The sequence below is a fragment of the Malaya genurostris genome, chromosome 3 (assembly GCF_030247185.1).
Source record: "Malaya genurostris strain Urasoe2022 chromosome 3, Malgen_1.1, whole genome shotgun sequence".
In the NCBI taxonomy this organism is placed as follows: domain Eukaryota; kingdom Metazoa; phylum Arthropoda; class Insecta; order Diptera; family Culicidae; genus Malaya; species Malaya genurostris.
This window is the reverse complement of record NC_080572.1, coordinates 188,219,730-188,234,375: the sequence shown is the minus strand read 5'-3', so window position 1 is coordinate 188,234,375 and position 14,646 is coordinate 188,219,730. Positions and strand designations below refer to the sequence as shown.

The following is a 14,646-nucleotide window of genomic DNA, read 5'->3' as shown; positions in this document are numbered from 1 at the left end:
AGTTGGAAAAATGAATTGCTTCATGGATTGCGTCAAAAGAGGACTCCCTCTTTCGAGCCGGGATCCGAAAATTGCCGGAAAGATGGGAGAAAGTTGTCGCTATCGACGGACAATACTTTGAATAATATATCTGTAAGCACTTTTTCGCAATAAAGCTTTAAATTTTGAAAAAAAAAACGGCGGAAGCAAAGTTGTACACCTGATAAATTGACACGCAACCCCGTACATTGAAGAGTAAGGCATTTTTAATGCCAGAAACAAAACGGAACTCACTTCTTTTTCTCAGAGACACCTAAGCCGATTTTCGCCAACATAGATTTCGAATAAAAGGTCATACGGTCCAATAAGTTATTATTCAATCTTATTCGGATCACGTTTCCGGTTTGGTGTTTGGCACAAAGGTTTAATAGCAAAAATGTCTGATTTCCAGTTTCCTATTTATTTGATCAAAATTATTTAATTATTCGTACTTTTCAGGTTAGCTATCAGAATTGTAAATCTAAATTGCTACCCGTACGAGCCGGTGTTCCGCAGGGTTCGAGCGTAGCTCCAATCTTGTATAATATTTTCACTTCTGATCTTCCAAATCTACCCGTTGGTTGACAGAAATTCTGTGACGACACAAGTCTGTTAGCCACAGGTAGAAATCTAAGAGTGATTTGCAGTCGCCTACAAAGAAGTTTAAATATTTTCAGTGATTATCTGTCAAAATGGAAAATTAAACCAAATGCTTCAAAAACGCAATTAATTATCTTTCCTCATAAACCAAGAGCTTCTTTTCTTAAACCAAACAATAATCACATTCTCAAATTGGATGGCTTGGAATTGACATGGTCACATCAAGCAAAATACTAACGTATGACAAAAAACTCTCTTTCAAGGATCACATTGAAGGAATCCAGGCAAAGTGTAATAAATATATTAAATGTTTATATCCTCTTATAAACAGAAATTCTAAGCTCTGTCTAAAAAACAAATTGTTAATTTCAGACCAGCCATGCTTTAAGCAGTACCAATTTGATCAAGTTGTTGTTCCACCAGGAAGAAAACGCTTCAAAGGATTCAGAATAAAATTCTGAAAATAATTTTGAAGCGTCCTCCCTGGTTTAGTACAAATGAGTTACACAGACTCACAAATATAAAGGCATTAGATGTAATGTCACATAATATTATAAGCAAATTCCGACAAAAATCGATTCATGAAAATATGAGTAACATGAGAAAGGCATCGTCACATTTTTTTTATTTCAAAAGACCCCACTTTGCATGAATGCGCGGTGGAATTAAATAGAAGAATCTCAACTCGTATTTAGCTTGTTATTCTAACCATAAAGCGTACTTAGCTCGTTATAAAACTGACAATTGGCAAACAAGAGATCGAGTTATCGTGAAAAAAAAATAGAAACGTTCCGGGGCACCACCAACAAATGCAAACAGTGGAAAAGCACCACAAGCATTAGCAAAAACGACCCACTCGTTTAAACGATGCAAATCAAATGAGAACAGATTTTATTTTATCGTCGAGCCAAGAATAATTAGAGCCAACCGGAAGCTAAGTGTATTCCGTGCCATTGGGATTCGGTGGTTTGCCGAAATCTTGCGGCGTCTGTTTGCCACACAAGGAGGCCCCCCACTAGCGTGTAGCCCCTCGATCAGAGCATACAAATCTAATTCCTGGGGTGGTTTACCCGCGCCAAGGCAGTCGAACGTGGCGCCGGTCGTGCGCGTTCCAAACCTAAATGAAATAGTTTCCTAAGCCGGCCGCAAAATAAATTAAACTTTGTCGTACGACTTTGCTGTTCGGGGACAGAGGATAACTTCAGGGCAAGTTGAAGCGCGCATAATTATTCTCAGATTCAGCCCCCGGGGGGTGAAGACAGTCTTTCAGTCACTCTCGGTGCTGACGGGCGGAAAGCTTATGGTTGGTATTATTTTCTCACTAACCGTTTATTTTTTTGGTGTATGTCAATTAAACAAGCCTTGGGATTTATTTCCTTGTTTCATGGCTGGCATCTTCAATGAAAAGGGACGTCATCCTGATGGCATATGGGATTCTAAATAAAGAATGTTTTGATACTCAAAGAAATCTCGAACATTCAAAGTTCACAGTTTAACCAATACGAGTTGAACAGCTTCCTGTATCCGGGGCAAAAAGAAGAAAAAAAAAGATGGAATATCCTGTTCTCAGTTATCTTTCACCGGTTCTCGCACTGTCGTACGTGTCGACTGACAGTTGGCAGTACGTTTTTCACGGTATGAATTCGTTCAACTTTTATCGTGCATTTTCACAGGGTTCCGGTTGCGGTGTCATCGCCCGTCCTTGGCTATCACATATCCGCCCCACCCGCCCGCTCCGTGTGTAAGTAAGCACATTGTTCTAGTGTTTCTTGTCTCCACCTTTTCTTATTACGAAGCACACGTTGCTCGTTGGGTCGTTAATTGTCGTCACGTTGCCTTCATCTGGATTTCCTTAGTGCCATTATGGTTGATGTGAGTGAGTGAAGCAATCGTGTCTAATAGTATCTCTATTTTCTTCATTTGCAGGAATTCCTGTTAGCCATCGATGTTACATCCAGCGGCACACCGGAGGAGAAGCTAAAGTGGGCATTCAGAATGTACGACGTGGACGGAAACGGTGTCATAGACATACAAGAAATGACCAAAATAGTTCAGGTGAGTACTTTGCTTACGTTACGGTTTCCAAGAGGCACCAAAGATAGTACCGATGGAATGCGTACATCGCGCTGGACATCCATTTGCCTGATTATATTAGCGGTAACTGCTTGGTCAAAGTACCCGCAAAATGGAGACGCTGTCCGCAAAAAAAGTCCTACTCTTTTCCTTGCATCGCATGTACTATCGGTGGTTTGCCCTGGAAAAACTTCTGTACGTCACTGCCATGATCCAAGTGTTCCGTTGGTTTCTCTAGGGGGTTGGGTTTAGGATTACTTACCTTTTTGTGCTGGATTATTGCTCAGAGGAGGGACATTCGTGCAAGGGCTTTCGTGTTTTGGTATGATAATTTGCGAAATAGACTGCCACAGCTGCAAAAACAAGTCGGTGGAACGAAGCATGAAGCTTCTTAACTTTGCGGTTGACATGTGACTTTTTTTTTCTTCTTTTTCTTCGTTTAGAGCTGTGAAAGGTGACACGATCATGTGACTTTCTATTGTGAATTAATCGTGCAACTGTTACCGGACTTTGCCTTGATGCGGGGGTTTGTGAAAGTGACTGGTTTCGATGGAATGACAACGTTGTGAAAAGATGCTGATCGATTCTTCTTCTTCAGTTTTGAAATTTTTACCCTAGGAGGGAATATTGTTGAGGTTTGAGTTTTCCTTAAGCAACTTTTCTTTAAATTTTGAAAAAGAACAAGATTGTTTATTTGGGCATGCATTGGAATAAATTTTTCAATTTGTGAAAAGTTTTGAGCCATGTTTGAAAGTGCTTGGACTGGAGACAATTTTTCAATCCTTTAACTGTCATATTAACGGAGTTAGGGTAGTCAGTTTTATTTTCATTTTATTTGATTCTAAAAGTAACCGCAACTTCGAAAATTTTGACGTTGTCAAGAAGGTATACAACATTTTTGCAATTTTTTTGAAGATGTAGGGGAGACTTGAGCCGGCGTTATGCCTTGGGTCACTTGTGTTTTATCGAATAGCATTGTAAGAATTTTATTGAATTTTTGATTGTAAGTGAAGTGAGTAATTTCTGTGACCTTCATCCAAGTTTCATCAAAAATATTTGAGTACTTCAAAAGAAAAATCTCATTTTCGCGACGACAGTGTAATTTTTTTGTGTTAAGAGTTATTATCATTAAATTGATAGAATGTATGTTTTGCCTTTCTCATACAGAAAGGCTATGCAATCGCTGCGGGAACCGACTTTACAACCGAGGCCCGGAGGGCCGAATGTCATATACCATTCGACTCAGTTCGTCGAGATCACAAAATGTCTGTCTGTGTGTATGTTTGTGTGTGTATGTGTGTGTATGTTACAAATAATGTCACTCAATTTTCACAGAGATGGCTGAACCGATTTTCACGAACTTGGATTCAAATGAACGGTCTTATGACATCATACTATTTTCCTGAGTTTTATTTGGACTTCCGGTTTCGGAACTACAAGGCAATATGTGAAAATTTATGAGAAAATGCGCAATAAATTTTCTCGGATATTTCCGAACCAATTTTCACAAACTAAGAAGCAGGTCTTAAAATTCTTTAAAAAGTCCCCGAAAAGTTTATTCAGATCCGACGTCCGGTTCTGGTATTACACGGCGATTAGCGAAAATTTTCAATTTCATGAGAATTTTTTCACAAGCGATGGCGAAACGAGGTGCACATCTTTATAAAACTTACTGCTAAATTGATCTAGTTGACAGATCTTGTTAGACAGCGAAAATATAAAACTACTTTGGGACTACTAGCCCCCGATGAAGAAAATCTCCAAAAACGGATTTATCACCAACGGTTAACCCGTTCTTCACGATTCGTGATTCAAATTAAAGCTCTCATTGTCATTAAATATACTCTGCAATTTCATGTTTTGATGAGTGTCAAAACATTCAAATTCAAAATGATGATACAAAACTGGTACGCGTCGGTACGCTCAGCTTTGCGCCGTTCGCAGCGTGCTTTGTCCAATTTCGTATGTGTGTATGTCACAATAGAATTTATATTTTTTAGGTGAAAAATATGTAGATTTCTAATTCTTTTTATCAATTTGTACCTATTGGTTAGTGTTATTACAAGATCATGATAACGATGCTTTTCTATAAAAGTACATTTATTGCCTTTCTCAAATAGAAAATTTATAGAATCACTTGAAAAATTGACTAGTGGAAATTGGCCAGAAGGGCTAAGTGTTCTATATCAGTCGACACAGTTCATCAAGCTGAGCAATGTTTGTGTCTGTGTGTGAGTGTGTGTCAAATAGTGTCACGCATAAAATACAAATTGATTCAATATTAGTTTACTAATATATTAGTTACTTACTAAAGGAACCGACTTTGGCTATAGTGGTTCCATGTTCCCGGTTCCAGAAGTAACAGAAGTAGAGGTCAAAAAGTTTAAAACGAGACTCACTCAATTTTCTCAGAGATGATTTGATCGATTTCCACAAATAGGCTCAAATAAAAGTTCCTATAGTCTCATAGGCTGCTATTTAATCTCATCCGAGTCCGATTTCGGGTCCAGAACTATAGGGTAAAGTGTATTTAATCATTTAGTGCGACGATGCAAAATAAAGAAACATTCTTATTAACTTGACATAACTGTTTACAATTTGAAAATGTTATGTTAGTTTATACCCAAAGATATTCTGGTGATATTTTTGAAAATATAATTAATACGAGAAGGGCATCATTACACTACTAGGTGGATTAAAAAAGGTTTTTTCTTCAGTTTTGCAGAGTTACGAAATTAAATATCAAAGAATATGATTTTATAGGGAGCGTCCCATTCGGCATAATGCCATTTGTCATAACAATCATTGGTCTCGCAATATTTTGATCTAATGTAAAATTTCATTTGTTTTTCGATCGAGTGATGTTTTGCAAGGAAAACTTGACCAAAAATATGTGAATTTTATATTCGATACAAATATTTCGATGTTAGGTGAAATAGCATTATTTTGTTTTTGGAAATTCTATAGTAAATAGCACACTATCATTTTATATAAGCAACTCACTCAGTGCTTGCACAATATTCGTTCGTTAGATAATTCAAGTCGAGACGAATACGTCAGCGACCCATAAATTTTATGCCAAATGACTGTTGTAACCAAATGCCAAATATCCATTTGCCAAATAAATATTATGCCAAATGGCTTTATGCCAAATGGCGTATTATGCCAAACAACCTTATACCAAACGAGGTAACCCCAATGTTATAGACTCCATTACAATTTGAATATTTTTAAAAACACAGATCTTGGAATGCACAATCGGATGCTATGAGCCACTGCTCATGAACAGAGACATAATCAGTAACGACCCTGAAATATGCCATTTCGAACAAACAACGTAAGAAGTCCTCAACACCAGAGATGTCTATCTCCTCTGTGTGACGAAGAGCAAGCAAAATTTCTCCCCTCGCACTGACAACTTCAACGAGAGCTCTTCTCTTTCACATTTATACACCACTGTTGTGTAAGTGTGCACGCATCATGAGTGCGTTTGTTTGTTTCCTTTTACCTCCTCCACTGAATCGCACCAAAGTGCTAGAGCAGAGCTAATAAATTCTCTGAGGTGGATGCAGATACTTTCACAGAGGTGTACACGCCGGTGAGCACTTTGGTGTATGGTTTGCGTAGAAGAAGCGTGGGGCACGCAAAATCAGCAAAATAAAACAATTTATCGTTAAATTTTCAGTTTTCATTGCAAATTTTTAATAGCGAGACCAGATCTACTCTCTATCAATTGAAGTTCACAGAAGTGTTCGCTCACCATCACGCGCCGGTGATCACTTGGGTGTATTTAGGCGAGAGCACGTGAGAGTGATTCGTGTGAAGAGAATGCTATTTTCTCGCACCAGCTTCTTTCAACACAAGCACGCACTCAAAGTCTGTCTGTCTGGACACTGAGAAGAAGTGCGCTTTCCTCTTTGTGCGGTGCTTCGTTTTTTTCATCCTCGGTGTGGCAGAAATCTGACTCTAGCGTTTATTACTCTGGTGAAATGCCATCTCTGCTCAACACCTTGAAAATCAGTAAAAAGAAAACGTTAAAAGAATGTATTACGTCAAGTGTAAAAATCAATTTCGCTTCAAATAAAAAAATCTTCATTTCTACTTGTTCGATATTATAAGTCACAATTTACGATATTACTTCAGGTAACAATATAAATTTGTGAGCAAATATCACCTTAATCATTATTTAAGTATTATTCATAGTTTCTTCGATTAAAACAATTATAAATTCAATTATGATAGCTGATGGTAGTTGTGATCACCCTCCATGGCCAAATTTCAATAAACTTTTAAGCTCAATTTATATGTATGAATTACAAAAGAATTTGTTTACAAAGAATGTACTATAAAATCATCGAGACGAGCCATAGTGCGGAATTTCTAAATACCTTTCAATTACAGTTATACAAAAATTTCAAATGGCCCAAGACTGCCGACCCCATTTTCGTTTAGCTCTAAAACTTCGCATAAAAAAACGCATAACTCTGAGAATTCGCATAAAAAACGCATGAAAAAAGACCTTAGTGTATATTTAAGATTTCACATCAGCAAGCTCTTAAAAAACACCCTTTACTGTACTTGAACACCAAGCGTTTCCTTCTAATAGAGCTTCAAAGGTCGTCCGATAACTTATTTTTAGAAAATGAAATCGGATTACTTTGTTGCGTTTAAAAATTATTTCTTTATTACTAAAAAATCCAGAGTGGTGTGTGAAAAAATACTTCAAAATTTTTAAGTATTTTTAATGCAAGAAATCTATCTCTAAACAAAATTAATTCGAAACCTTCTGAACAATGTCTAAAACATCTCTGATATTTAAAAAGAATCGCAGAAGGTGAAAATAAATAGAATCACCCTAGCTTCGACAATAAGGCTGTTGAAGGGTTTAATTCTTGAGCTAATTGTTTCTAGTCCAAGCAAATGTGGTATAATAATATTTATTTTTGTTTAGAGGCAGATTTCACATGCTTACCCGGTTATAGGCTTTGGATCTAAACTATTCCAACTTGTTGGTTATGTTAGTTGCTGGTTAAACGAATCGATTTCGGTCATACCAGCTCCCAGTTTTTTTTTATTCTACGCATTGTCGATATAAATAACGGGTTGCTATTTCAAACACACTGCAACATGTATTTCCGTAACCGGAAGCCGAATTCACACAGAATTAAACATGGGACTATAATACCTTTCATTTGAATCTAAGTTTGTGAAAATCGGTTCAGTCGTTTCGGAGAAATTGGAGTGATTCCAGGTTTGGAGTATACAATCATTGTAACCAGTTTGCAACCAGAAATTTGAGCTATTGTTACTAACATCTATCCAATTGTGTGACTCAAAAAGCGCAGTTTTTACTAGTTGCTAAGTCGGCTAAAAATAAGTTGTCGTTACGTTGTAATACCATGCTGAAAAAACTTATCTTTCCATAACTTGAAAGTAACTTGTTCTCAAGTAAACTATTTAAAACTTAGTCACTATCGACATTATTAACATTGAGTGAATCGAGAATACTTTTCTATCAGCAATAAAAAGCAAGTAGAGAACTTGAGATTACAAACTTAAAGACTGTCTCAGAAACTCTGGACGCAACCAAAAACCGCTGCCATTTCGCAATGGTTCAGAATCTGTCAATTTTTATGGCTGCGTCCTGTTGTTTACACTCTTCTCTAACCACTTGTGCAGTTGTTTATTCGTTTTCATTAGTTTGTTCCGAAATGCGTGGACTTTCAGCAGAACAACGTCGAAAAATTTTGTAGAAATGGTGCACAGAACGCGGACTGTCACTGAGAAAGATAGCAAAAATGGAAGGAGTAAGTGAAACAGCCGTGCGAAGAGCAATCAGGAAGTTCGATGAGGATAACACCTTTGAGGATAAACCGAAAACGGGTCGAAAAAGAGGTCCTGCTAACCCTCAGTTGGATAAACGTATACTGAAGGCGTTCGAGCAAAAGAAGGAGGTTTCAGTTCGGGATGTGACCAAAAAAGTGGGCACTTCGAAGTCAAATGTTCTTCGTGCTAAAGAACGTTTGAATCTTCGAACCTATAAGAAGCAGAAACAACCAAAACGTAGTCCGAAAAAAGAAGCATCGATCAGGCCGAGGGTTCGAAAGCTGTACAATACGATTTTTGCTGGAAATTTGAACTGCATAATCATGGACGACGAAACCTACGTAAAACTGGATTACAAATCCTTGCCGGGACCACAATATTATACGGTGCGAGAAGGGCAAGTGTTAAACCAGTCCGAGACATCGATTGAAGTCGAAAAATTTGGTAAGAAAGCTATGGTCTGGCAAGCAATTAGTAGCTGTGGTAAGATTTCGAAACCCTGCATCACCACTGCTTCAATGAACAGCGAAATATACATCAAGGAATGTTTACAAAAACGACTTCTACCCATGATTCGAAGCCACAAGGATCCTGTTGTCTTCTGGCCAGATCTTGCTTCTTGCCACTACTCGAAACCAACGGTAGAATGGTATACTACCAAAAATGTTACCTTCGTCCCAAAAGGCATGAATCCACCAAATTGCCCACAACTTCGACCACTTGAGGAATTTTGGGTATTAACGAATGCACATCTTAGGAAACATGTATCGGCAGCCGAAACAGTTCGGAAAGATTGGAAAAAGTATCAAAACTTGTCGCCAAGAAGTCTGTACGGAATTTAATGAAGAACGTTCGCAAGAAGGTGCGCCAGCTAGTCTAAAATGGCTAAGTAGCAAATGTTGAGAATAATATTCTGTTGTTGTAGTCTAATATTATCAGTATATCGAGTAAAATTTGAATATCTAACACTTGTGAATTATTTACAGCGAAATCAAAGTGCGTCCATACTTTCTGGAACAGTCTTCAATACAAAGTACAAATTTCACAACGATTTTCAAATCAAAATCTGTTTATTAAGATATGAAAAATAATCAAGGAATTAACCCTGTTCAGAATGTTAAAAATTAACCGAAGTAGAGTGATTTCTCATTATTTTAAATTCATATATCATGAGAAAAAAGACAAACCCCAAAAAGATGTGGTGATTGGAAACCTTAATAACTATTTCATAACTAGTTATGTTATGAAGAAACATTGCTGTCACCTTGTTTTAACCAGTATAACATAAAAAAACATATTCGTGCTCTTGTTGCAACATAGTTTGGACTTAGTCGTATCAGAACTAGTTACGCATTGATACTTGGGACGGAACTACGATTAATAAAGGACTCAAAGGACCAAAAAACTGCTTATATTCCTCCTCATATTGCAATGATTATGACACAACGGATACTGCCCACTAATCTGTGGCTGAAATGAAACATACTAACCTCCCATGATTGGTGGTATGTACGTGTGCATAGATTGCAATGTGTATTAACTCAATATTTATGTTTCTCCTGTCCTTTGGCTCAGAAAGGCTAATGGAATCATGTCCCCTTTGTCACCCCTGGGAGCCGCAAACAGCGTAGACAACTTCGTCCAACGTCTGCACACCTAGTAGTTTGATTGCATGTTAAATGTAATTCTCTTTTAAATTGCGTTGAAGTATGCTTAGTACTTTCTCTGACATTCGTTACTTCCACTCAATTCCTCACTAATGCTACACTCACTCATCAATCATCATTTATATCCCACTATGCAGATGCAAAAAAAAATACAAAAAAAACATCGGCAAAGATAGAAACAATCAGAGCCGATTAGTAAAGTTAGTGCTAGTAGACCAATCATTTCGATATCGTTTCTAGATAATTAAAGTAATAATCGTATATACCACTTCAGAAATAACAAAAACTATATGGGAAAGCAGGGCTAAGACCGAAGCGGACACAACACCAAATTCTCCAAAGTATCATCTTAAAAATACAAAAGCAGTTGGTAGGATGGTAAAATACCGACACGATACAGACGCACGACTCAATGAGGTACTGGTTACCGGGTGAAGCACATTTCCTGCCCAAATGACAAATTCTTCGGCGAACTTCCAATTGAAGATATTCGTATCTTTCGTTGCAAATTGGTTACCGCAAAGGAATCTGTTGCTTGGGTTAGCGGCTTAAGGGTTTCCTCCTTCGTTACAAGTGTTCATTTGAGCATCATAGCCTAGTTCGTCCGATATGGAAAGGGTTTAGCCTTATAACGCCTACCCTCGACCAGAGTAGCCCATAAAGGGTTAAAAAATATCGAACATTCACTAAACATTTGGAAAATGTAAATAGTCTCTATTCTCTATCTTTCTCTTCGTTTGGCGTCTTACCCTGAGGTGTAGCGTTTTACCCGGATTTGCAGGTTTTTTTTTCAATCATAAACATTGCTAAAAAAATTGTTTCTTTTATTCGTCTACTCGTCTACTCATCACGTTCCCATATAATAAGCGCATTCAAACAATATAGATGCATCTAAAGTCGCCATCTTAAACGTTGAAAGGACCTCAAATATCATTTTCTGGCATCTACTCATCAAATCCGTTCCAAAGATGTACATATTGTGAGTGTTTTCAAGGCACATTGTTAAGCCAAGGAACGGTCATCCTGGATTTTGGAACGACCAATAACATAGTTTTCCGGCTTCTACCCATCAAACTCGATCTGAAAATTCGCATAATTTTTCATGGAATACCAGTAAACCATAAGACGTCATTCCGGAACGACCTCAACCATCGTTTTAGAACATAAATTCACAAATTCATTTCAGAAAATACCCAGATTTTTAATGTGGAACACATTTCTGTTTTCTATATAGGGGTGCAAATTAGAAACTCAAGAAAAATACACGTATAAATGTGGTCAGGTTTTGAACAATTACAGCTCAGTCAATATTGTATCAATTATTAATATCATGTCACCATTTGTTTGGAAATATTTCTACGCATTGATTTGAATGTTCATAGCCATGTATTTTTAATTGTATATCATTGAAATGTTGATTAATAGCTAGCAGTGTCCTAATTTGTCTGCAAAAAATCTCCGGCATACCGGATTTCCCTGCCATAGACGACGCTTTTGAAGGAGTAAGCGATATATCAAAGGGAAAGCATCGCTCTGATTGGTCAATCGATGCGAAAGCGAAGCTGTCGGAAGCACGCGAATCTATAAATAGAAGCGAAGTTATAGCTAACGTTTCAGTCCTACGCGTAGCATGCTAGAGGTAGGTTGTTACTAGACAGCAAGACAAAAAGTGCCATAAAACATGTTGAAGCTTTAATTGGTATGATATGATCTTGTGTCATGCAAGTTAGGTTGAAATTCCATGTTATGTCGTTTTGTCTGAGAAATTGACAACTACCCCAGAGTAAATTTGGAGTGCGTAAGATTATTTTCCAATTTTTATTAGATGAACTCAATTGATAATGAGAAAAAGTGTATCGCTTTAACCGAAATCGCAGAATGGTAGAGAAACGCTACAAAAATAACTGCTTGTATACAAAACTTGAACACAAGCTTGGCGAAAAAAAGCTTAAATATCGATATCCGTATCTCAAGCGTGTACGAACATATAATTGCATACATTTGGGCTATTGATGTAATTTCGTCGGCTACAAAACAAATACAAATCACGACAAATAGAGTCTATATTCTGGGTGCGTGTGTTCGGTTTCGGTTCCTAATAAAGATCAATCTTAGCAGTCTCTGGTGCATTTGCGAATTCAAGTGTGACGATTGATTGAACTGTTTGATTGTAGATCATTAGAAATTTTGGTTGCCTTGTTCCACATCAATGGCACGAATAACCCCATGGGGTTGATCCTTGTAGTTTTTTTTTAATGATCTCTAACATCGTTTTTCGGTATCTACTAATTTAATACGCTTAGAAAATACGCATATTCTAAAGGTTTTTATGTTGTAGATAGATGTCCAAGTTTCCAATGTGACACATGAAATCCGACATTCATGTTCGAATTGCTGACTAGCTGGCTGACTTAAAGAAGCTTTAATTGGAAACCGAATGAAGAGTTCGTTGATTTTGTATTGGGAAAGTATTCCGTGGACATTTATTAATTTTATTTTAATGATTGAAATAAAATGTTGCCGTTGACGTACAAGATGAAAATCAAAGAACCTAAATATGAGCCCTGTGTAATACCTGCGGTAACAGATTCGCTCTACTTGTAACTGATGGATGTCATAGTTTTCTTTTGAATTTTACTGTGATGTGAAGGATTTGGTGTGTCATGTAAATTTTAATTACAAGGAAAAAAAGGAAAAGAATTTACGACCAATTCAATATTTTCCGCTATATGGACGATAGGTTCATTTCACGACAGAATGCAACAGCAGCTATCGCACGATTTTATTCATTGAATAATAGATGTGTCAGGAAAACTTTGCAATTCTATTCGTAGTGGTACGAGTACACTGAATAAATCATTTTATTCAATCAACTCCATTGCTCCGACAATAAATGCCGTTATTGATTTTGTCGATAAAATCTTTTTCGTCATAAATGCTGATTGCATTGTAACAGCTCGAAAAACAACCAAACGTTCAACCCACTCTCCGCGGTGGAAATAAACGAACCTCGATTGCAAATTGAATCAGCGGTTGGATAAACTTACCGCATATTATTCTTCACCTTCAGTAGTGCATCTTCAGTTCGTCGTATCCCGTTCCATCCCGGAAGGGGTTCAACGGTTTTACAGTTTTCTCTGCCGCGATAACCGAGGTCTCCAGCGAAGCGAAGAAGGAGCGTTTTGTAAACTTAATAACACTCCGATGACACGAAACATTCTCCGGATTTCCTTGTTTTTTTTGCTGCGACCACCAACGATGGAAAATATGGCGCTTCACTTGGCAAAATACCACCGAAGAGTTAGTGTAGATTTGAACCATTTTTCATCCATCGACCGCTGCAGAAGTGGCTACATACTTTATTCGTTGTCGCAAAATTTCCCGATTAGCTCTCGTCCCCCGCCGTGCTCGAATTAGGTCACTTCACGGGGCTCTTTCTCTCTTTCTGCCGCCAATAGATTGATCACGGTACGTACGAATAATCGAAAAGCAAAATGTCAGCAAAGGATGGCATTTTCCTGTCTGATCTTTTATTCAACGGTGCTCTGTTTTAATGAGATCGGAGAAGAAAAAGGTTTCATCAAATATTGATCATGTGAGGGCGTTTTATAAGCAACACTTCACAGTGAAGATGTGTTTTTGAAGTTCGATTATATTCGTCAAAGTTGTTCCATTCTTCGTTTCAGTTTCAAGTCTGGCACATTTTCACGAGATTGTGAAAGCGAAAAGGGAAGGGTTGGAACAAATCGTGAGACCGGGCGTCCACACGCAATACGGCTTTCACATGTTCATTTGAACTCATTCATGGCAAGGTTGAGTGAAATCACACTTTGTGACGTGTTGGGTAGATGGCTAAGGCTGAATGTTTTGAAAAAAAAGGATGAATTATGCTTGTGTGTTCTTGTGAAGGAGCTAAACTAGTAATTTTGTTTTTTCATTCCTAAGACCGAGGGCATAAGTATACGTCTTTGTACTCATCAAATCGAATCAAATTTTTAACGGAGCTTGAATTCGAATTTGTCACGGCATCCGACGGCACTCATTCATCCCCGACAGAAGGAAAGTTGAAATTTCATACTTTCTTCTCGCTATAATTCAAATTTTATTTTCCATGTAAATTAATGTACCGAGAAGAGGGAGATTATTCCGAACATTTCTTCCGTTCCATGCACCATTGTTTCTTCGAGTCAGAACTCGGTATCTGTGGTGCGAGGTTTTCGTCCATATGTTAGGAAAGCACGGATAACATACTGCACAGGGAGCAAACTAAAATCGACATCTCGGAATTTGGAATGGTCCAACATGCAGCAGGCGGAGTAGGAATTATGCCATAGCAAAGCTGTGTATTGCGAAACACCAACTACACACCTGCTGCCAGTGAACCAGAATCAGGTTGCAAATGTGGGTTGCAGTAAAAATCGGTGAAGGTTTTCCAGCCATGGAATGGTTTTTGCATCGATGA

The 14,646-nt window shown here is 37.7% G+C and overlaps 2 protein-coding genes across 8 annotated transcripts in view; both read left to right on the top strand.

Moving 5' to 3' along the window:
* LOC131438782 (neurocalcin homolog) overlaps positions 1-14,646 on the top strand; it is a 527,871-nt gene that overhangs the window by 386,628 nt on the left and 126,597 nt on the right. The gene's annotated exons all lie outside the window — the stretch shown is intronic.
* LOC131438780 (neuronal calcium sensor 2) overlaps positions 1-14,646 on the top strand; it is a 461,386-nt gene that overhangs the window by 379,458 nt on the left and 67,282 nt on the right. For all 6 annotated transcript variants that reach the window (XM_058609042.1, XM_058609040.1, XM_058609038.1 and 3 more), the window contains one exon: positions 2,545-2,673. In XM_058609042.1, the coding sequence (XP_058465025.1) occupies positions 2,545-2,673 (129 nt within the window). The remainder of the gene's footprint in view (positions 1-2,544; positions 2,674-14,646) is intronic.